The 23,675-nt window shown below is 36.9% G+C and overlaps 1 protein-coding gene across 2 annotated transcripts; it reads left to right on the plus strand.

Moving 5' to 3' along the window:
* Positions 1-863: 863 nt before the first annotated feature.
* On the plus strand, positions 864-14,926 carry vrk1 (VRK serine/threonine kinase 1). 2 transcript variants are annotated; one of them, XM_088647401.1, is made up of 13 exons: positions 864-1,021; positions 1,482-1,641; positions 2,381-2,433; positions 2,662-2,731; positions 3,328-3,415; positions 3,925-4,033; positions 6,046-6,138; positions 7,362-7,494; positions 7,910-8,030; positions 8,155-8,213; positions 9,821-9,993; positions 14,376-14,475; positions 14,624-14,926. In XM_088647401.1, the coding sequence occupies exons 2-13, from the start codon at positions 1,482-1,484 to the stop codon at positions 14,740-14,742; spliced, it is 1,278 nt and encodes a 425-aa protein (XP_088503527.1). In that variant the 5' UTR covers positions 864-1,021; the 3' UTR covers positions 14,743-14,926. The 2 variants fall into 2 exon arrangements, with proteins under 2 accessions (XP_088503527.1, XP_088503528.1); XM_088647402.1 differs by having other exon boundaries at positions 884-1,119.
* The last annotated feature ends 8,749 nt before the right edge of the window (positions 14,927-23,675 follow it).

Raw genomic sequence — 23,675 nt, forward strand, 5'->3', positions numbered from 1 at the left:
TCGTCCAGCAGCCGGGTAGATGGTCAGAATGAATGTGAATGAAAGATGATTGCGGCTTCTTTCCGTGCCGAGAATCCCTTGACACATGACCCAATTTCCTCCTCTCCCTTCATCCCCTATTGCTGGGGTCTCCAGCTCTACCCGCCTGCAGAGCACGACAGCAGCGCTGCAGCTGGACTCATTAAACCTATCCTCGCTGAAAGGAAACCATGGACAATTGTTAAAATTACTATAAAATGCAAATAATAGGCTTCATGTACACCCATATATATCTTGTATATATACCAGAAATACAAAAGGGGGAGAAAAATGTTATTTCCATCCCCACGTATAAGAGGAAACCTTACTGCCCCCGACAAAACAAGTGCTGTCTAGCAATAAATACAAATAATGCAACTCTTTCGTGTAAAGGCTGTTACCATCTCAGAGTTTCTGAAATATTGACACACTGCCATCTGTAACTTTTTGATTAAGCTAAGTTTGTGTTAGTGTGTTGTCGTTACTGCTGATAGGAATTCCAAAAATAACAAGTCTCTTCATAAATGTTATTATTTTTTCTCAAAGATATCTTGAAACTTGCATGGCGTCCTTGCTTTAAGAGGTTCATGGTATACAGAGAAACAAAAACTGAAATAAAATGTTGTTTTGGCATAGTTTAGGCTATCAAATTTTAGAATGGTCTAATTAGAAAACTGGTATTTAATTTACTATTGGCTGTTCTTGTATATTTAATTTGTAAGGACGAGCATCTTACAGTATTTCCTGGTAATTCAAACGCGACTTTTCACTCACTGTGTAAGAACTACAAATACCATGAACACCGACGAAACCCCGGATGTGAAGCGCGCACTACTCCCGTTTCTGACCAATGAGATGCTCCGTTGTTGCTGTGTTTGTGGAAGGTGTTCCTTCTGCTTCTCAGTGCGGGAATTTCGGAGTGTTGTGGTCGTCAGGAAGGAAAATAGGAAGAGCTCAGAGTCTCGGTTTCTTCCGGATACTATAAGTTTTGGTACCTTGAGAGGTTAGCTATCTTCACTGTCCATTTTTTTTTGCACGATCACTGAGGTTTTATTTGGAAACAAAACAGGAGCACGGAAATTGACGAAGCAGTAAATACCGGTAGGCCGTATAAATCGGTGAAGTTAGACTTCCCCGTAACGTTTTAAAAACAAGTCCTAACATTGCGATGTGTTACAAAGCGTGTAAAGTTCCAGCAAAACTCGTAATTAAATTTTACTGCAGTTCATGTACTCTGGAGTTACTATGTACGTTTTTGCTTTTCTCGTCGTGCTGTGTTTTGAATTTGTGCAGCTGACCCAGAGGGAAGGTTCAGTCGCCGCATGTAAACACTCCCAGGATAGCAGCTGACAGCCCGGGTTAAAGAACTAAGCGCGGCCCCTAAGAGTCGTCTTCAGCGGTGTAGAGAGTTGTCTTGGACTCGTGGTTCTCATCATGTGTTTTTACTGTGTGTGTAACGCCAGATGCCCCCGAAAGGCAAGGTGGCGGGGAAGGGCAAGGCCCCGGCGAAGAGAAGAGTGGCCGAGCGGTTTCCCCCGGGGGAGGTGCTGGCCGACACGGCGAAGAAGCAGTGGAAGCTGGGCGGGCCCGTGGGCGAGGGGGGGTTCGGGGTGCTGTACCTGGGTGAGTCTACCCGAACTCTGGCTGGAGCGGGTTCTGCTGATGAGCTCCCTTTATCCACTCCGCAAATGGGTCAGCTCCGGCTGAAGGTCTTGGCATCGGTCCGGGTATTCTCGGGTCATCTTTCCAACAGAAGCTCATGTTTACAGTGTTCTGAAGATCCCTTTTTTTCCTTTTTCATTAAATTGCAATTAAATTTCAATAAATCCTTCGCAGCTCTCCTTCTCTCTTGCGGGAAAGCTAATGCGTGATTTTATCTCTTTTAGGCTTGATTATTACAGTGCAGTTTTGGGTTCTTCACTTGCAGCTGGTTAGAACTGCTTGGATCTTAAATAAACCTGCATTTCTAAAGTAAATGTAACCTGCACCGCCTTCTTTTGGGTGTCTGGGTTTGAATAGGAAGGGCCCTGTTTTGTTGCTCCAAGACTGGAGTGATCTTCTAACCCATATCAGATCTTACAAATCACTCAGCACTTTCAAATCTGGTCTTAAAACTCACTTTATAAACTGGTTTTATTGTCAGTTTACTGTATTTGTGTATTATTACCTCTGTTGTTCTATAGTAAAGTACTGTGAGATTCATCCTGTGATTTAAATCTAATTTCCATTATGTGCGATCTTAAATTAATGTTTTTAGCTGTGCATGTGTAAGGGGATATGTAAAAGTCTGTCACTTAATTGTAATTTAATTTTTTTATGACTGTGAAACAAACTTGGGTAACGTATCTGATTTTCTTTTTAGCTGATGAGAGTTCTAAAGCAGTTGGGAGTGATGCACCTTATGTCATTAAAGTGGTAAGATTTCATTTTTTGAGAGACTTGAATTGTTGATTTTGAATAGCACAGTCCCTACTGAAAAATCCAAATTATATAGACTGCATTATTTTAGTGCGTGGGTGATTCTTGTGCGGTTCACGTAAATACCTGAGAAAGGGTGCCAATTATATTTCTAATACTATAGATTATAACTTTAAGGCATGTGTTCAAACGTGAAAACTACAGTTGTATACTGTGCTTATACAGGAGCCAAGTGACAACGGACCTCTTTTTTCCGAGCTGAAGTTCTACATGAGAGCTGCTAAATCAGAACTAAGTAAGCTTTCTATAAGTGTGAGGATTGTAACACTCTTGTCATTTAAATATATAAGCACGTAAAACTTTTTTATTAAAAAGTTATTCTTCAACAACTTAAGGGACAAATACACACACTGCAAAATGCTTTTGGTGTTCTCTGTGGCCCAGGGGTTTGGATTATATAAATTAAAATTCTCATGTGCATCTCCCCAGACAATTAATCTTTATATTACTAAGTAAGATTCATATTTTATTCATTAAACTTTCATGTTGTTGGTAAATATTCGGCCCACTAGCAAGTTTGCTTGCAGTCACTCATAACTTTGCCTCAGTGGAATTGCGTTATTATTACATAGCATACAAGAAAGTTGGATTTTTTCATTAAACACGTTTAATTGATTTCCCCATTCTTGATTTAATTTTCACTTCAGTCGGCAGAATCTGACTATACTGTATAGTTTTTCAATAAAGTATGATCAATTTTCTCCAATGCATTTCTAATCTGCTTTGGATGCTGTATGTGGTTTCTGTACAGTGAAAGGTTACATTCACAGGTTGACTGAGTGTGACCGACTGTTTGGGTGTGAAGGTTTTAGACTGTTTTTTCCTGTTTAGTTCAGAGCTGGGTGAGGTCTCACAAGCTGAAATATTTAGGAGTCCCGGCGTACTGGGGATCAGGACTGCACACAAAGGGAGGGAAGAGGTGAATCTGCTTTTAATGTTTCACTGCGTGATTCAGCATTTCTTTGTCTTCAGTGGTGCATCTGGGAAAGCCTAGCAATTTAAACTGTATCATATCTTAGTGACTAATATGCCAAATGTTTAAAATAGTTTCACTTTTCAAACCATTATATTTCATTATTTTCTATTATATGTGGAATAAAGCCCTTTTGTTTTAGAGGGCTGTTTAAAGTTTTGTAGAAATAATTGTATGCTTCTTCTTCAAAGATAATTTTCTCAGCAGCTACATATACCTAGTGCTGTCACTAGGAAGTGAAAATAAAAAAAAAAAAGAAATAACAAAAAACATTACTGTACTATTTGTTAGCTTTATAAGGACATTTTGTTTGATAAGCTCAACTGATTAGAATGAAATGTTCTCATTATTTCATCATTGTCCTGACAGTTTAATTCATCATCACAGCTTGTACTGTTAACCTTTACTAAAATTCAAAGCGATATATATTTTTATACATGTCTTCACTGTTTTAGATATAGGTTCATGGTTATGGACCGATTTGGTACAGACCTGCAAAAAATCTTTGAAGAAAATGGAAAGCAGTTTTCTCGAAAAACAGTCCTGCAGCTTGGACTGAGGCTTGTAAGTAGTTTGTTTCAGCCTCATACTTCTGTGACTGTAGAGTAAACAAGATAATGTAATTTAATTGAAATTTTTCATTTAACATGTAGTTCTGCAAATGGCTGCTGCAGCAGAATGCTGTGATTTTTTTAAATGAACAGAATATCACCAACATTGTGATTTCAGCTAACAATGGTGCTGTCATTCTAATTGTGCTAACGTTTTCCAGGTGAGAGCATAACCTCCTTTCACTTTAAATCTTGATTCAGAGCATAATCACTAACGTTGGGCTCATTTTTCTTGCCAATTGAAACTGCTGATTATTATAATATTGCTCTCATTAAATTATAAAAGCAGAAGCTCCAGTTCAGACATGTTCGATTTTAACTAGACGTTGTTCTCTATGGACCTGAAAGCTCCCTCTGAGCTGGAGCAGCGATGGAGGTCAGCTAAGGTCTGTGTTGGTGTCCAAAAGTCCCACTTGATGTAATGCAGGGATGCCCTGGCAAAAGCTTAGGCTAATTATTTATCTGCTTCAATTCTAGAAGAGAAAAATGAACAATTTTTACCTATTGTAGTGATTTGAAATTTCTCTGAAAACAAATCTTCAACCATTCCTATCTTTTGTAATTTTTAAAATTTCTCTTCCTCCTGACTTAATTTGCCATTGCTGTTTATCCTACAAATAGTTCAGCTCTGTCTACCAGTAGCTTGTCTTGCTGTGATGTTGAGAAAGTAGTCTTGGAGCTGCACCCTGCTGCTGTTAACTTAGATCCCTGACCTACCTGGGTTTTCAAAGACTGAACACTCCTCTTTGCTCATTGATTAGATATGTCTTCTAAAATCCATGTTTTCTTTTAAGGGTTTAGCTAATTATGTATCAATACTATCTTTATATAAAATACTGCAAAAGGGACTGCTAATAGTAACAATTTGCTAGAGAAGTTTCAGTCTGGATTTGTTCAGATATGAGCATAGTAACTGCCTTATTAAAGATTTACATTGACCTTTAAATGAATTCTGGAAAAGGTTGGCCTATTATTTTGTTAGAAATGTTCTTTGCAGTTGATACATTTGCTCATACAAGCCTTTGAAATCATCTGAGACTTTATGTTGATCTTTCTGGTAAGGCTGGACTGGTTTCTTTCTGGTCTTCAAAATCTGGGTGCTCTGAGGTTTGCTGTTCCTCAGAGGACCATCTCTGGGCTCCTTTGGTTGGGCTACATGCTGCCTTTGAGGACAAATAGAAAATCTAAACTTGACATTTGTTAATTGAGAGTTTTTGCAATTGGCTCTAAAGGAGGCTTGGCATAATATGACTCCATTAATGTCATTTTAGAAGGAAATGTTGATTTATTATTGTTTATACAGAACTGAGCCTTCCTTCAATTTAAATTCTGTTGTTTAAACTGCTAGATAGAAACCTGCTTAACTTGAATGATGTAGACAAGTACATTTATAAATTCATGGCTTGATTTTTGAATGTCTTGGCTTGTTCAAAATTCATCAGCAAGGCTGCACGTGCGCACAAAGCATTCTCAATCTGTTAAAGCAGTTATAAAATCACTACATTGGCTATTTCTGAGTCATGAATCATTGAATTGACTTTAAAAATGGCTATATTAACATGCAGAGGTCTTCGAGGTTAAAGTCCTTAATATCTTCAAGAGCTCTGAATTTCATGTTACTCTCAGATCTGAGCAATTTGACTCTCTGGTTGTACTGGAGAAGACCAGAAAACAATGAGCTTATTGCTGTTGTGCTCTCCATCTACTAAATTCTGTTCCACTTGATGTTGGCTGAAATATACTGAAACTCTTGAGTTCTTTGAAGTCCAAGTGAAAAACCTTTTTTTTATTGGTTTTCTTTAGTAGCTAAGCAGCAGTGTTGTTTTTTTTGTATGTATAGTATGTGCATTTTGTATTTATTTAACTCTGTGCAGTCCTCTTTTTCAGAGCGTTGTATAAAAATAGATTTGACACCTGACCTCCCATGGTGCCGTGGTGTTTGAAGCACTTGTCTTCTCTTGCTAGCTCGACATCCTGGAGTACATCCATGAGCACGAGTATGTGCATGCAGACATCAAGGCCTCGAACCTTCTTCTTAGCTACAAACACCCCAATCAGGTCAGTGTCCTTGTGTTATGTTTTTATTTTAGGATTTCTGACAGAAAGAAAATGATTGTTTTTTTCAACTTGTTAATACCAATATTACGATGTATATTAAATGATTGATGCAGTTTGCTTAAATTAAATTTTAAGACCCACATTAATTTATTTCGTCTGTGTGCTTGTGTAAAGTGAAGATTGGTAATAAGGATGCATAACAGAATGCTGTGTTATTGCTTTTTATACATTATTTCTGTTTAAGTTGTAAGAAATAAAGGTCTACCTATGTTTGTATGCTGTGCATGTGATACCTTGAAAAAATAGATGAAATAACTACAAAGCCTGTTCAAAGCACATTAGATGAGCAAATATTTAATTTGGAGATTAATAATGCAACAGTGGTATATTATTAAACTGCTATTTTTATAATTAAAATTTAGACAGAGACCTCTTGGGATTGTTGGGTTTAGCTGTTCGCCTTTTCCTTAGTTATTGAAATGTGAGTGACTTTCAAGCTGTTCTTTCCTTGCTTAAATGTTCAGGGCTATAGATGCAACATGTTTGGCTAATTTAGTTTATAAAAGATATGTACTGTTGATTTGGCTTCAAATTTATTCAAACCCTTGGTACAAACTGAACTTGATGTAACTGAAAATAGGTTTAACAAACAAAAATTCAGTTGTGTTCAAAATTATTCACACCTCAGCAGTCATTATGTTATTGTTACTCCCTTGTGTTTGAGAAGAATGTAGAAAAGGTGCTGGACAGTGGGGCTAATGTTTTTATTCTCCTTTAAGCATTTGGCAGTAGATGTGGAAGAATGTTTCAGGTCATTATAATGTAATTTCTGTTTGTGATCAACCTTGAGCTTCTTAACAGAAAGAACCAGGTTTTTGGATAAAATACCGTGATGTACCTCGTAATCCATCCTTTGCTCAACTTGTTATAACTAGCAGCTTCCTTGCCAGTAATGGCTTTAGTGCACTGCTGTTCAATTCCTTTCTGACCAGCTGAAGTAGGATATTTTCCAGAAATGTCCTGAAACTCTTTTTTTTATCATTGAAAGCTTATCTACAACATAAAACCTTTTCATTTATGTTTTGTGCTCTGCAGTTCAATCTGCATCTAAAACTTGTATAGATTAATATAGGTTTATTGCATAATATTTCTCATTGTATATAACTATGGATATGGATACAAATATTTATCTAATTTATATATTTATATATTTGCAAACTCAGGTTTACTTAGTAGATTATGGACTGGCCTATAGGTATTGTCCAGAGGGGAACATAAAAGACTATAAAGAAGATCCAAAGAGGTGTCATGATGGGACCATTGAGTTCACCAGCATTGATGCACACAGAGGAGCAGGTACGTTAGTATTCGAAATGAGATGAAAATATTATTCCCTGTATATGAAGATAGCGTTACTTACATACATTATGTTCTACCCATTGAAATAATTAGATTTTTTTACATTTGTCTTCAGTTTAATGCGGAAAGAAGGTAGTTGGTTGACTCATCTGAAAATGACAAATGCTGAACATATTGAATATGTTGTTTTTCAGTGTTTCAACTTTCCAAATACTTTTATGGAAATGAAAGCCTCACAACCACAAGATTGTAATAGTCAAAGTGCAGCAGTTTTTTTAAAATCAAACTTTATTAATGTTCCCAATTACTGTTGTTGGAAATATTGTAAAAGCCTCTGCATATTATCAAGATTTTGTTGTTGGATCTTTTGAAACATTATTGCATTTCTTCTGTCTTTCCAATTCCTTTCCAGCTCCCTCTAGGAGAGGAGACATTGAGATCCTGGCGTACTGTATGATTCAGTGGTTGTGTGGCCGCTTGCCTTGGGAGGATAATCTGCAAGACCCCAACTACGTTCGAGACGCAAAGCTCAGGTAATGGTTTCATTTCACTGCAGTCTGAATTTATTATGCAAAAGCTGCAAAAAGCTGACATGCTGAATGTTTGATTTCCAGATGTTTGTTTTTTAAGAAAATTAATTCAATCAACTCATTCCAGGTGCAGAGAGAACATTTCAGATTTTATTTCAAACTGTTTTTCAACCAAGGAAAAGCCAGGTAAGTGCAGATATTTGTGTGCATATGTGGTGCAAAGTAAATTGTGAAATACTCTGTAATATCTTTCATTTTCCAGAAATGTGTTAAATAGGAAAAAAAAACACCTATTGAAACAGAAACTGAATCACAGCTGCAGAGCTCCACAGTGAGAGTTTAACCACTGCCCAGTGTAACAATTAAAACAATATCTCAAATTATGTTTATGGTTTCCTGAAAAAATGTTTTGGAAGAAAGCTGAAGCACGCAGATTATTTTATTAGAAACATTTACTGTCCTAGTTTAGCTGTCTTCTTAAATGTGTATTTAGAAATCTGCTCCATAATTTCCCTTCTTAATTCCTTTTTTAATTTAATTAAGAACTCTCACATTTAACTTGAGATACGTAACTGTGTGAGTTTAGTAACATGTAAGCCAGTGATTACTATGACTAGCATTTATAATTAGTTTTGTGTATGAAACGTTTGCTTTAATTTTAAATTTAAAAACTACTAATGGTTGCAATTAATATTTCAATGTCAAGGTATTTACATTCAGATATGAAAAACCTGACTAATCCTAATCCTTAAAATGTCCTTAACTGCCCAGTGATGCGGCTGTGGTGCTTTCTGCCGCTAACTAAAGCCCTCTCATGCTCTTCATTCGATAATACTAACCAGGGCATGTTTGTCTATTTACCGTCAGAGTGGTAATTGAATTGAAACACTTCCTAATATGAAACATAAGTGACGTGAAGAGCTCTTTCTTCACGCTGTGAGCAGCAACCTGTTGATTCTCCGACGATGAGAGCTCATTTACAGCATGCTAATTTTCACTAAACTTCACAGAATCTAAACAACTGTTTTGAGCAGGCTTGGCCATACGTAAGAGAATCATAATTGACATGGTCAGAAGTTTTAAAAAGTAGAATGTGCTCTTTCTGTCATTCCAGTTTAATAGAGTAATTTAGTATATCCTTCCGCAGAGGGGCAGTCAAATATTAAATTTCATATAATGGTTTAACATCAACATGAGGAGAAAGAATGTCCAAAATATAATGTATTTAAAGGATATTGAGCTAGAAAGGGACTACAGGTTTAATGTATGAATACAAATAGCAAACAGCTAAATCCATCAAACTTCCATTTACAGTTTTTTGTACTTGGGATTAAGGTAAAGGGGCATCACTGTAGTTTTTGAGCTGTCACAGCATGGGAAAGTAATGGATTGTTTTTCTTTAGGCTATTGTCATGTGTATACACTGGACATCCGGCAGTGTTATTACTGCTTTCAGTAATAATTTTGTTTGGTGAGTCTATTTTAGTACTGTAATGGTAAACAAAAATATAAAATTAATGAAGCATAAGGAAGAATTTAGATAGAGCTGTGATAAGGACTGTTTCTATTCCTGTTTAACCTTACTTTTATGTTTGTCAGTTTCTTTGAAATGCCTTAGGAACAAATGAAAACTTGATTGCATTTTCTTTCACTCCTTAAAAGCTTGGACTGTGTGGCGAAGACAGCTTTAATCAGCTTGATTTGTTCGTGCGTGAATATAGGATTTTGTTTTCAGCATTTTGGTTGAGTAGGAATGTTTTTTGACATTTTTCCCTTTCTAATTAAAATTTCAGATGAAATGATAAAGTTCATGGAAGAAGTGAAGTCCTTGGGATACACTGACAGACCACCCTACCAGAAATTGCGTGTCATACTTCAGGCGGGTCTGAAATCCATAGGCTCTAGCGATGATGACAAACTGGACTTCTCCGTATCTGCCAATGGTCCGGCTTCATCCCTGGGCAAGGTTAGAAATATATTTTCAGAAAAGGCGAACAGCCTCTTCTTTATTTAGTTATGTTGGAATATTCTTTTAGTCACTTTTATGCACAGAACATCAGCAGTGCATGGAACAGATACTGCCATTTCTGCCTCTATAACATCGTGGTATCTTTCAAATATGTTTGGAGTTGCAATAGAATTATTGTGTAGCACAGCAGTGTGCTTTAATTCTTTCTATAGCCTATTTTTGTCTTAAGAGTGTTTAATTTCTCATTTTTATCAGTTTTCTTATTGCTATGGCACATTTTAGGACAGTGGCCAAAATTTCAGTCTTAAATTCAGTCTCTTTAATGTGTGGCCAATTTACAGGGTCATGAAAAGTGTCATCTTCAGGTGCTCAATTCAGCTCAAGACCAGGATTAAATCCAATCTTTGATGCACTCGTCAATTCCAAAAGGTTCTGGAACTGACATTTGCGGCTGGTGGGTTGATCTTGTCTTGGTCTGGGAAAGAATTGTCCAGTTCTAAATTCAATAGTTAAAATAACTCTTGGGGCAGATGTGCAGTGACCACTGCACCCTCCTAACATACACCAACATACATGGCGTGAGGTGGAGGATCTCCAGCTATTAAATTTGATCCCACGCAGCAGTGTTTGTCACATTGTTCTTGTGCATGCTTTTTGTGTGTATTGCATAATTAATCCTCAAACCAAGCGTATGGTTTACAAAGTGGAGGTGTTTCATTTGAATTTACCCCAAGGACATTTTAGGTCTATGTGGAAAGATCTTCTCCATTCTCTTGTGAGATTACACTCCACATCCTTCAGGGGTCATTTTAATAGGATTTGCAGAACAGTTTTCTATTTTTAGAAAACTATACATTAAAGAAATAAGATAATCTAATGAAATTCATTAAGATGGATACTGTAAGTATTTTTTATCCATGTTGTGTTGTTCAGCATATTGTAAATATTTGGTTTTAAAGTTATTTTATTTTTTTATTAGTTCCATTTATTTTGGTTCTATTATAATTATTGTATATTGATTTATTACAATTTTTTTAATTAACATTTTAATTTAATTTATTTTATTTTAATTCTATTTTATTTTTATTTTTTATAGTTTACTATCACATTTAAAAAGATAAGAAAGGTAGGAGACTACAGACTTCTTGAAAGAAAAAACAGAAATGAAAAATCAAACACGTATTTTACAGCTATGTCATGTTTAGAAATACAAGCTGTAGGGTAGTACCAGTCTAGTTCCAGATGCAGTAGTTCTGTAGTTTTCATCTGTAAATTTTGTTAGGCACGTAGCTTCAGCATCCAGTCACTGAATGAAAGTCTCTAGAAATCCCTTCATTAAAGCCAATGAAGGATCAGTGAGCAGTTCGGTATACTATGGGTGTTATTTCACAGGACTGTTTGCACAGTACATCCATTGCGTTACAAAGTGCATGGCAATGTGTTAAGTTCTGGAAATTAGTTTGAAGAGGAATTAATTATGAAGTGACCATGGCTTTATAAGCACTGTATGTTCTTTTCGTGTTGCTGATAAAACACTAGAAACACTCAGGAACCTGTCTGAATTAAAATTCGTTACATTATGTACTACAGCAGAGGGTGAGAATTTCAGTGCCAGGATGAAAATCTGAGACTTTGCCACAGATTCTGAGATTTTGTCTCTGAGCCACTCATTGTTTGAATTTGAATTGTGATGTGCTAGCCTGCAAAGCATATATGTTTATTAGGTGACAGTTCTTTTCTTTTCTATCACTGTCTGTTGTACTCTTCAAGCATGCCAAGTAATCTGTCATCCAGAAAAAATTAGATATTTATAACAATTGACATTTTACAAGGGGTGGCCAACAATGTTCCTGGAGGGCCACAAATCAGTAGACTTTGCAGGTCACCTTTAAAAATCGTCATTTTGTAAAGGCATGGAATAGTTTTGTCATGGCAATTGAAGTGGGTGATTTGTTCAGCTAGGTACCTGAGCGATCATCTGAAATTAAAACACCAGCACCCGTTAGCCCTCCAGGATCACAGCTGGCCTTTCTTGTCGTAACTGGAGTTATTAAAACCCGTATGTTTCTAAGCCTTTGCATGTTGATTTGAGTTTGAGCAGCAGGGACCAGAGGGCCCCTCTTGTTTAACCCACTGCAGATCCTGTGAAGCAGTCTGTCAGATATGTGCGTTTTCCTCCTGTTCCTCCTTATCCTCCGTTTGTTCCATAAGAGTATGAGCTATATAGTGATCAAATACATTAGATTCCTATAATGTTATTACATGGATAAGGTAAATTACATTGAGAGAGAGAACAACAGTTTTTCAGTGCATTACATGGCTTATGTGTGTGTATGGGAAAATTTCAGGTTTTTCATATATGAAGGATATGGTCCCTCTCTTTATTAATAGCTAGCTGTGGTAACTTTTTGAATTATGTGTTCATCATGAATGTTCCCCCTAAAGATAAAAAAGGATGAAACTTTTAATTCTATTAATGTAGCATTATCAAGTAAATGCAGCAAACATATGTCTCTATAAATGAGCTGTAATTCTACGTAACTCGTATTTAAATTCCTTTTAAGAAAAAAGGCATTTCCTATCAATCTTTGCAAAAGTTAGTGTCAAGAAAAACAGAAGAGTAATGGCTTCCTTTAATAAACCACTGATAACGAAGGCTTTGTGTAGGTTGTTCCACCTTAATTTTCAGACGGGGTCTGAAGTGTCTGTGTTTATTCCGTGTTAATGTATCACAAATTTGCTGACATGGTAACCTTGGAGTCTGAGCTGGCTGATAATCACTCTGCTGTGCTGCGGCAGGCAGGATGGACATAATGCACTTCTTCAGTGCAGTTTGCATATGGAAGTTTCCACCAGGGAGCTGGCCTGTGCCAGCTGAGGGTTACCTGCCCACTGCAGTTATTGTATGTAATTATCGAGCCAATCTGTTCAGCTCAGCAGGGTCTAGATGGTAATCATGAGGCAGCAATTGGCAAAATGGAAAAAAAGTACTGTGATAGTTCAAGTCAGGAAAAAAGTGTTCATTATTGCAATCTCTTAGCGAGAGACAGGATTTGATTGCTGTCTTTAAGTGCATCTTCGTTGTCACCTGAGTTAAGATATTTTCAAGCCCAAAATAAATTTCCGTTTTGCTGTGGTTCTCTAGTATCTTCAGAAGCAAAAAGGTGTTTGGAGTGCATTGCTTTTCTATCAGTATACAGTAATCACTAAATCATTAGCCTGATTTGTTTCTCTTGTTTTACAGAATGTTTGTTGTGCTTAGAAAAAAATGGATTAGGCTATTTAGGATTATAGTGCTCTACTAAAAAGCCTGAATGAAGCTACTGTATGTGGTAGTTTATAGTAGAACAGATGTGTTGGATTACCTTTCTCTCAAGGTTAGTTTTTTCCCTAGTTATTTTTATTATTTAATTTGCAAGATTTATCTTGTAAAATGGATACTTACCATTTTAAAATGGATGTCAAAATGATGGTACTCATTTGATGTAAATTTGGAAGTGCCAAAACCAGTATCGCCCAGATCTTTTGTTACCTTTCATAGCAGTGGTGAAAAGTCCTAGATAATTCTGCCAGCATTTTAGGAGTAGATTTGTAAGGGCTGGCAGGATACTATGCATTGTACATGAATTACATAGTTAGAAATTGTTTACTTGCTCCCTAACATTTACACTTGGTTTTCCTCATTTTTAAAGAACATATGTATAGTAAGTTTCAGTATAATCTGTCTCAGCATGTAGGTTCAATGTCTTCTCTGAGATATTAGGGCTTTATTTCATTTTTCAAAACACCATGATTAACTCTGCATGGTGAAAACAGGCTTTATGAATGTGGCCTGCACGAGTTAATGAACAGGAAAAGAGGACTGAATTAAAATGGTCAATTATACTTTACGGTGATTGAACAGGAAGGATGTGCAGCAATTGTGTGATTATTCCTCTTTGGAGAAGAAAATTAAATCAAAGGTGACAGTGCAAATGTAAAACAAATATCGCCTATAAGAAGAACAAGCTTTTAAAATGTATTGATCTGCCGTTTTCTGAGGGTTACAGGAAAGGTAAAAGCCCTTAAAGAAATGTTTAAAGTAAAAGGGCTTCTCTCCTTTGAAAGTTAATTTCAGATTAGAATTTCAGTTGCACAGAGTGCATCAGAGTATCCTGCAAAATTATTTCTGTCATGTTTTCTTGTTCCTGGTAAGGATCTTCCTTACAGTGATGTTCTGGAGAAACTGTTCAATACAGTTTCCCACTGAATTCTGACTGTGCTGACTTTTGAACTCCGAAAGTCTGCTTCTGCTGCTGCTGCTGCTGCTTCTCTGTCGCCTCTCGCGGAGGCAGCAGCCGCTTGCTGCTGTTCTGAATGCGATGTTCCTGTGCCTGTAGAAGCCCACCAAGAGAAAGAGTGCGCAGGAGCGAGAGGCATCTGTGGAAGAGGCAGCAAGTGTTCCAGCAAGGAAGAAAGCAAAATCCCCCACGAAAAAAGGTGGCGTTTTCTTATAAATCTGTTTTTTTTACTGGAAAATAAAGCTCAATTCATTACAAAATAAAAACATAATTGCATTTCAGAGTGGGAGTGTTTGGAATGAGTTTTCATTTTTTCCCCCCAATGTTTTTTTTCTTCATTTTTTCAGATGGAAGTATGTTGAAACGAAAGCCGTCTCCCAGAAAGAAGCTTGTGGAGATGGGCACTCAGACCTCCCCAAGTATTGAAAGAGGAAGAGGAAGAGGGCGGCCAAAAAAGAATGCCTGAGACCAGCTTTTCTGTAGTTTTGACATATGTTTTAGAGTAATGCACTTGTCTCGAATGTCTTTGTTTTAAACTTTGCTCTGTCCCTTGGAAAATAGTTTTCAAATTTGGGGATACTTTATATGTTGATAATTTTTTTTTTAATGTGCAGCATTCTAAATTTCTTAATAAATAACTTCAGAAAAGGCTTCAGAATCTTTTTGCAGTCTAGTGCCGCAAAATTCAAAATAAAATAGTAAACCTAGCCCGAGAGGGAGTGCTGGGCTTGTGGGTGTAAGATCCTAAACTGTTAGCAAGCAGCCCCTTTTCACTTTGGTGCTTCACCATATTCCTACCTTTTTGTTTTGCATGAAAGCAGTCATGAATTCATATTTCTCATTTCTCAGAGATGCAAGACAGCCCTTTGATACCAGTGCTGAAGCAGGCAATTGTGGCAGGCTGTAGAGAACACATACTGCACAGGGTCTGTTTGTGGCTTGTTGCAACTTTCCACTATTTGATCAAAAGTATAGAATGGAGTGTTTGCTGTTTACTTTTATTGTTATTCGCATGGTTTCCACCTGGATCTTCACCCAGATACTGTGGGTTTCCTCTTGCTTCCTTTTCAAACGAGTATCAGAACATCATTAAAATACAATGGAAATGCAGAGATACTCACAAAGGAATACAGTCTACATTCTAGAGCTGTAATTTTATGCATTGGCCTTTCTAATTCTAATACAGTGGACCTGATAACTTAGTATCTGAGAATTTTAGATTCCACCCTTTGTTTTCTGTTGTCAGGAACACAGTAAATCTCAACAGTTTACAGAAATCTGAGTGATCCAAATTCAGCTCGGCAAATTCCAGTTTGTCACTTTTGTGTGTTTGACACAGCAATGAACTGCCCTGAAAGCTTGTGCCAAAAATTCTGTTTCTATATTACATCTAGAGGAAAGAAAAAATTAAAACTGACATTCAGAGCTGAAATTAACTGACATCATTTGTGAAAGCATTACAGATAATAGGGGTTTGTCAGATTTCCACAGATAAATGTGACGCTGGTATATCAAGGTTCATAACCACAAAAATAGTTATTAATCTAATGAGACTGGTGACCTGCAGCTCTTTTTACTGTTAATTATATATGAAATAGATGTACAGATGTAGGTTGCTAAGGGTTATGTATTATAATAGATCCTAGCTTAAACTTTTCCTGCACTACTTTTAAATTAATGCATTTTAATATTTGTTATTTTGAAGCTATCGGTAGGTACTTTTTTATGCTTTTGTTTTCTGTGCACTTAGAGAAGTGAAGGACTATCTTAGCATTTTGTCTTTGTTCTCAGCATTTCAAGGTAGTGTCCTTTGTGGAAAGACATGCCTTTTAGTATTTAATAGTTACAGCTCAAGAGAAGTTTGTACTTTTTGTATTTAAGCTAAGATCTAGTCCTGCAGGAGCCCACAAGGGATAGTGAAAAAGGTGGCACATTTACTCCACCACTTGTGCCCAGCAGGTGGCAGTAGTGCCTAATGATTGCTGTAGGGGTATGACACACAAGTGCCACCTGTTTCTTCTCCCGTTTTCACATGTGAAAAGTGTCTGTCGCTCGAGCAGTATTTTTCACATACCTTTTATTTAAATTAAGAGCCGTTAGGAAATTTAATTCAATTGACACACAACAAAGTACTTCTGACGCCCAAAGTTCTGTTTGTAGGAGTTTCCTTATGATGCAGAATTCTTCAATTCTCTAACTTCACTTCATCCAAAAAAGGTTAGTATTTTTGAAATTTGTTGATTGAAATTCTAATTGAAATCACACAAAACTGGTGACAGTCAGGTCTAGATTTGTCTAGATGCACTGCCCTGGAACTTTCTGCAGTCTTTCTTTGTTGTTTCTTTAAAAGCAGGGAGTTGCAGGCGTTTGCTCAGTAAGGTGAACATACACTCTGGGAAATAGGACTTTTTTTTTAATATAAAAGGTATTGAACAGCGCTTTCTAAGTAGGAGTAAGGAGTATTATTTAATAAAAAAAAAACAGTTTTATGTACAACATTTAAAAAAAAGTCTGTTGGGTTCAATTAGAAAAAATAGCATGTTTTTGCAATGCGTTGAAAAAAATTTGTATATAAAATATACCAATAATAAGGATATCGCAGTCTTGCTGGAGTATTATAAATACAATTTTATCTGGAGAAAATATAGAGGTAATGAGTAGTATTGATTGAACATTTATTAAACCTTTAACCCGACGATCTCTTTTGCTGGCAGTAGGCTTTTTAAAGGACAGGAATTCATTTGAAGTTTAATTTGGGATTTTTAGTTCTTGCAGTTTTTTCTTGTAACAAGTTCAAAACCTGTGAATGAGTACTTCAGATAGAAATAGGACATTCTGTAAGTAACAGAATGTTGTGACTGTTACTGCAATGGTTTTCTAGCTCCTGACGCTTGACTAATAGCTTGCGAATTTCAGTAAAGCAGGTATAAATATCTCAATTAATCAAGCCTTATTTAATGGAACAAGCAGTGCTGCTTACTTTTTTAATGCTATATTACCATGTAGTACTTTGGAGCAGATTAAGCAAATTCATAGCTGCGGAGGGGTCAAATCCTTCTTGAAAGGGTGGGAGAAAAAATTGCTACAGTATCTTCACATTATATTGGCTAATCTAGTGATGTGTTATCACTTGGGACAAAACTGTGGGATTGATTTTATGTACAATTGTTGCTATAGGCTGGGGTGCCTGTAGTTTTGTGTATATTTTTATTCAAGGAGTAAAAAGTAAGCATCCCCTCCTTTTCGGATTTTTTGCATGAACAGTATAGGCTGCAGAAATGTCAGTGAATATTCAGAAACAAGACAAGTGTCTTTATTCAAAAGTGAACTCTGGCATTCGGAGCCCAAAGATTTAAATCTCATCTTCTTTGTTTTACCCTGCATACCCGACAGTGGGAGTCAGGGATGAATGTTACAAATGCTCTAGTAGTGAGAGTTTCTATATATTTAATTTTTTTATTTTGTCTTTTGCGATTGAAGAAAGTTTTAGTACCTGCTATTTTCAATAGTCTTTCTCTGAGAATTTGAAGGGAATAGAGGTAACATAAATTTCTCTGTTATTGCATGTACTTATTTATTTCCCCAAACCCGTTTTAGAAAAGAAAAAAGGCATTTTTTTCCGTTCAGTTATGGTGCATTTGTGATTCTAGTTGTGTGTAAATATTAGAAAACAGCGGGTTCTCACATTCCAAGAATTGCTTGAGCGGTGGGGCTAAGACAAGCGTTCTTATCGGTATTGTATTCACACTACAGAGTTCTCCTGCTGTTTCTAATCTGTGTATGCTGCTGTGAACAAAACTGGACAGGCATTTATTGTCACAGCAGGGAGATGCTTGACAAGGGAATGTTAAACACTCCACTACCTGCAATTTCAAAGAAGATACTAGACATGATAAAATGTAGATACACATTTAATTTTTGGTCTAGGTGAAAGACTAAAAATGCAGTGAAATAAACTCGTTTTTAGTTTTGTCTGGGCATGGGCTTTTTGGTAGTGTACCATGCTCTGCCCCCTTACAAAGCAACAGACTCATGTTCCACACGTCCTCCAGGCATAGACCACTTTGGGCTGGAGCTGCCACACCAAGTCTGGAGGCCGAAATGAAAGAATTTAATTCGATTTACCCTTGGCAGCATCGAATGGATTTAGTGGTCATCAAAAAGACATGTTTATCATTCTTTAGCTGAGGATGTGCTCAGACTCCTTTACTTTGAGCTGTCCAGGCTAACATTTTCAATTCATTCATGCCGCTCATTTCAAATGAAGGATTTCTCTGTCCGGACAAGTAAAGACCAAAAAACATTGGTGAAACAACCATCAGTGACACTGCGGAGGCATCCGAAGGGCTCGTCCTAATTAATTTGACATCATCAGGCACATCCGATGTGCAAACTGCGATGTTTAAGGAAGTGTTGGTAGTTCTAATGAACATTACAGACCACGATGTGAAAGGCTAAGATTATATTTTACAGTGTAAAGAATTGTTTTTGAATAAATGCTTATTTCACTCACAACCAGAGGACACAAGTAGCACCTAAGGGGAGTTGCATCTGGAACTTGGGAACAGGAGGGATGTCTTTACGCAAAGGGTTGTGGGAGCCTGTAGCAAACTCTGCAGCCATACTGAAGTGGATACTGCAGCTTCTTTCAAGAAACAACTTTGTAAGATACTCAAGATTTGATCAATTAGCTACAAACAAACACAAGCTTGTTGGGCTAAATGACCTCTTGTTTGTAAACTCCTATAGTCTTTCAATTTTAAAAAAGACTTGTGCATATAAATATAGAAACAACTATATATCGTCTTCAAACAGGTCAGAGTTCCTTAGTTATTATTTTATGTAAAATGCTTGTTTTTGAAGTATATAACTGTTTATTGAGTTTCAAACTGTAACCCATACAAATTAATATGACAGTGTTCAATTTGGAATCTTTAAACATTGACTGTACAATTAGTTTTTAATTAAATCCACTTAGGCAGCTTTCTAGATTTGAAGTAGAACAATTGAGAAGATGGCAAAAATTGTATTTTGAGCAAAAATTTTAGGCTATGTGATGTACTGTATGTACTGTACTGTATGTCAAAGGAGTTTCAATATATAGCTGTGTTAATAAGATGGGCCAAATAACTTTTATAACCTATAAACTGGCATATATATATATATCCTGTGTTACATGTTTCTAAGCTTCAGTACGGTATTTCTGAACTGTCAACTCTGTCGGTTGTTCTGGACTGGCGACAACAGACAAGGCTCTGCTGTAGCTCAAGGCAGAATGCCATTTGAGAGTTCTAGTCCTATAGTAAACATTGTCTTCTGAAGAGCTGAGGGCATTGTCCTGTGTACAAGCTACAAACAAGACTGCAGTGTAGTGGTTTAGGTTAGTGTGCATGCAGAATGTCTGCAGTGCTCACACGTGTGGGTCCAGTGAGATTTTCTCACACTGGGGTCTGCTTGCAGTTCTCTGCAGTGCTGGGAGATGCTCTGTGTAATTCCTGGGTGTATATTGCTCTTTCCACCTGAAAGGATTTCAAGCACCTTCCACGCCTTCACGTATATCCACTGCTGAAGGGCAGCACCCACCTGGGTGACGCGCAGCAGCTCCAGAGCACAGCAGATCAGGTGGGGAACAGCAGAAACTTCTTCGCCAGCAAATCAGCAGGAGCTTGAGGGTGGGAAATTTCTACTACAGCGGAATAAAGCCTGGAAACCAGAACTCACGCCCTGATGTTCAAAAAATGTCATGTGATCTTTAATGACCAAGTAGTCAGGTTTACATCTTCTACAGCCTGGTCACCCTACAGGGGGCATCGCTTTAGAAACTGTGCTGCAGAGGGACAAGCACCACTTACACCAGCAACGGGCTCTGCTTAGAGGCCTCCTATCCCACTGCTAACTACTGGGTAGGATGAATGGCCTGTCTGTCTCATTTGTAGCTGTATGTCTAGTTTGTTCTGTACCGGTAACATCACCCCTTTCCTTACACACCATAATACAGACATTTCAACTTACTTTGATTTTCTGAATTTCGCTTTGATTGTTTCTATGCTACCAGCATATTGCACATCTGTATTTGCATATAAAAAGAGCTTGGCTGGTACCATTCATATCAAATAGCTTTTGAGGATATCCGGCATGTGTGCCAGCTAGCTTCTTTGGGCTTGATGGGTACCTAACTGAAGTTTATGACATTGGGTTCTTCATCTCATATAGTCAAAAGTGAGTACCAATATCTAGAGAAGTCTGTTTTTAAACCTGTTATTAAGTTCTTCTTTAGGCAGGCTGTAGCAATTAAGTGTCTGATAATGCAATAAACCAATGTTATGACAGAATCTTTAAAAATGCATGACTGACACCATTAGTTTTATATATTTAATTCAAGCCTTACATTACAAGTACTTGATTCGTCCCACTTTCTTTTGAAACCAAGCTACACATTTGATGTGTCTGATACAAACTGTAATTAAATAAGCATTTGCTGATTCTTGCTCTGTAAAGTTAATCTCAAGGGTCCGATACTACATGAAAATTCAGTTCTGTGACTTTAGTTTCGACAGCCTGTTTGGAAAACATGTGCTTGAGTTCCCCGCAGTGCGCATGTGATTTGAGATTTAATGCTATGATACACAAATACCACATTTTGCTTTTGTTGTCGCACCCATTGAGCTAATAAATCAGTGTGCCACAAAGTATCTTATCATGGCTCAAACAAATACACTTTTCTTTGAACAATTCAGTTGACTTTTTTTGGCTGTAAGCTTAATAATTGACATGAACTGAACCTTATACTCTCCCTGCTCTTATCAGAGCATCTTTTGCTCTAATTGATTTAGACAATGATTTCTCAAGCTCCTACACCAATTTTCCCCAAAAAGGGATACATCTGCTATTCATTAGTGTAATTAGATATTACAGTACTTGCGATATCATAATGTATATATGTATTTTATTGTTTAACAAGCCTTTCCGAGCCGTTTGGCCCGTAAGGCCTGTTTACATACAGTACTGCCCTGGTTCATGTTCTGCAGGTGATTCTGAAGTTTACTGCATTGCTTTTGTCAGTGTCTTTGAGAATTTTGAATGCTTGAATAAGGTCCCCCTGTAGTCTTCTGTGTTTCAAGGCTTAAAAGGTAGTACATTCCTTTAAGGATAGGAATCCATTTTCTCTGCACTCATTTCAGTGTTACCAAAAGTGTTCACAGTATTGTGTCACTCTTACCTAAATCATGTCATTCTTGTACATTTTACAATCTGAAAACAGAAACCCCTTGATTTAAAGTCTACACTATTAAACATTTAAAATTTACACATACACGTAATTGTAAGTTTTTTTTTTCATAGGTAGCATTTTAAGCTTGGTGTTTCTTATCTTATCTTCTCTACATTAAATGTTTTCTGGGCAAACTGCCATTCTGAGTGTCATCTGCAAATTTCGTTGGTTTACTGACTGTATTATTGCTAATGAAATACGAAATTTTGCTTGTGTTTGATATCTATACATTTTAAAGGCTTGATTTCCAAGTGTTGTATTTTACAATAATTTACTTATGAGAAGTTTGTGTTAGGAGAATTACAGAAACAGTCTTTGATACTCAAATTCCCTAAATTTAGGAAGGCCAAAACTTAGAGTGGCTGAAAACAGGTTTAAAGTAACATCATTTAAAGCTTTATTAAAACGTTATTTTCTTGGAGTATAAAAAATATGCTGAAGAATCAACTCTTTAATAGAATTATGAGACTTTGTGACCTAGGATGGGATTTCATCTTGTTGATGTTATTGATCAATATCATTGCTAATTCTTTGATAGAATTTCTCCTCATTAAAATTATCAGCATTATTATTGTATTATCTTTAAAATAATGAATACCGTGTCTTAGAAAGATTCAGTCCCTTGGAGCTCCTTTTCCTTATTCTGTGGCATCAGGTATTTTACTTCCACTGTAGCTCTCCTTCAGCTGGGACTGTAATTAGCTTCAGTTCTAGCTCGAATTTCACTGTACTATTTCATTAACACAAGACCAAACAAAGCAGAAGAAGCCCCTCATGGTCTCTCACCATGGTCTAAAAGGCCTAACTCTTCTGACCAGATTGGGTAGTTGAGGAATGGGAGTGGAAAGTGCAGTCTTCCATCTGTCAAAGAGGGACCAAATAATAGGATTTTCTGTCTTGGAATTGAAGATAATTATGGTCTCTATTCCGCTTCTAACCGTATGATATTAACCCTGTGCTCTGAAGCCACAGCAGGGCAGGGCAAGGACAGATGGTGCTCTGTTTTGATATCCAATCATGGATAAGGTCAAGTTGAAGTTCAAGTCTAAAGGACCGTTCCTTCTAGACTGAAATAATATGGAAATACTTCAAGGTAAAATCTTTTTCAACTGGTTTGAAAAATCCCCAAAGTAATGCAGACGATATGTGTATGTGTACTGCTGTGGATTGTATATATATATGAGAACAAACTGAGTTTTTAGATTGTGGGCAATATTCAGGGGTTCTGCAGCAGAGAGTATGATCCACTATTGTTCAATACGGAGCAGAGGAAAAGACCATTTGACTTTGTGTTTGGGAGTTTAACTGTTCTCTAGTCAATGGAAATACTATCAGCAGTCTACATTGAATTATTCAGTATTCTACAAAATAATTTAAATAGTCTGGGTGGCATAGATGAAATTAGTATGAGAGTGATCACTTTGAAAGGGAAGTAAGGTATCTTCCACAGAATCCTGTAAGGTGTTTTCTGCTGACTGTGAGCAGAAACAGTGAGGCAGGATATTCCAGCAACTTAATTACTGTTACTGCTCTTCTTCTGCTTTTACTGGAGCTTTGCGCTATTCCCCAGCTGCAGATTTTGGAGGTGACACCTCTACTATACAGCTCCTGTATGAAGTGATGCTCACCTGCCCTCCCCGCCTCAGTGACGCACCCCTGGTTACTGTGCCCTTGGAAACAGGGAGCTTCTGATTTGGAGAGTGGTCTTCTAAGCCAAGAACACCTCCTGTATCCATTGTAGTTCAGACCTGCAGGAAACAGTGCCTTGAAACATGACAAAGAAATCTGGGTGTGCAATGGTAATAGAATCACAACACTGATTTTATGACCCTCGTCACTTCTTCTGTAGCTGTCAAGTCACTTCTTCAAAGCAACCATATTTTCAAACACAGGAAGAAGTGCTGCAGAGTAATTTTACTTTGATCAGTTTATATTTTTAAAATAATGTTTCCTATTTAATAGGAATTTCTAATTGGTAAATACAGTCAATCTGACAAATTAATTGTGCAGGAAAAAAGTTACAGATTCTGATTGTGCTGCAAAGGTTCTATATAATAATAATAATAGCTGAAAGTTAACTACACTTTAAAATAAGATTAAAAATGAGAACTGAAATGTAAATTGGCACA

This window comes from Lepisosteus platostomus, chromosome 10, assembly GCF_059453375.1.
Source record: "Lepisosteus platostomus isolate fLepPlt1 chromosome 10, fLepPlt1.hap1, whole genome shotgun sequence".
Taxonomy (NCBI): Eukaryota; Metazoa; Chordata; class Actinopteri; order Semionotiformes; family Lepisosteidae; genus Lepisosteus; species Lepisosteus platostomus.

Excerpts from the sequence above, each read along its gene's own strand:
- vrk1 (XM_088647401.1), top strand. The coding sequence starts at position 1,482 with ATGCCCCCGAAAGGCAAGGTGGCGGGGAAGGGCAAGGCCCCGGCGAAG. Across the intron at positions 3,416-3,924 it reads CACACAAAGGGAGGGAAGAG|ATATAGGTTCATGGTTATGG; the intron begins GTGAATCTGCTT and ends TCACTGTTTTAG. Across the intron at positions 8,031-8,154 it reads GTTCGAGACGCAAAGCTCAG|GTGCAGAGAGAACATTTCAG; the intron begins GTAATGGTTTCA and ends AACTCATTCCAG.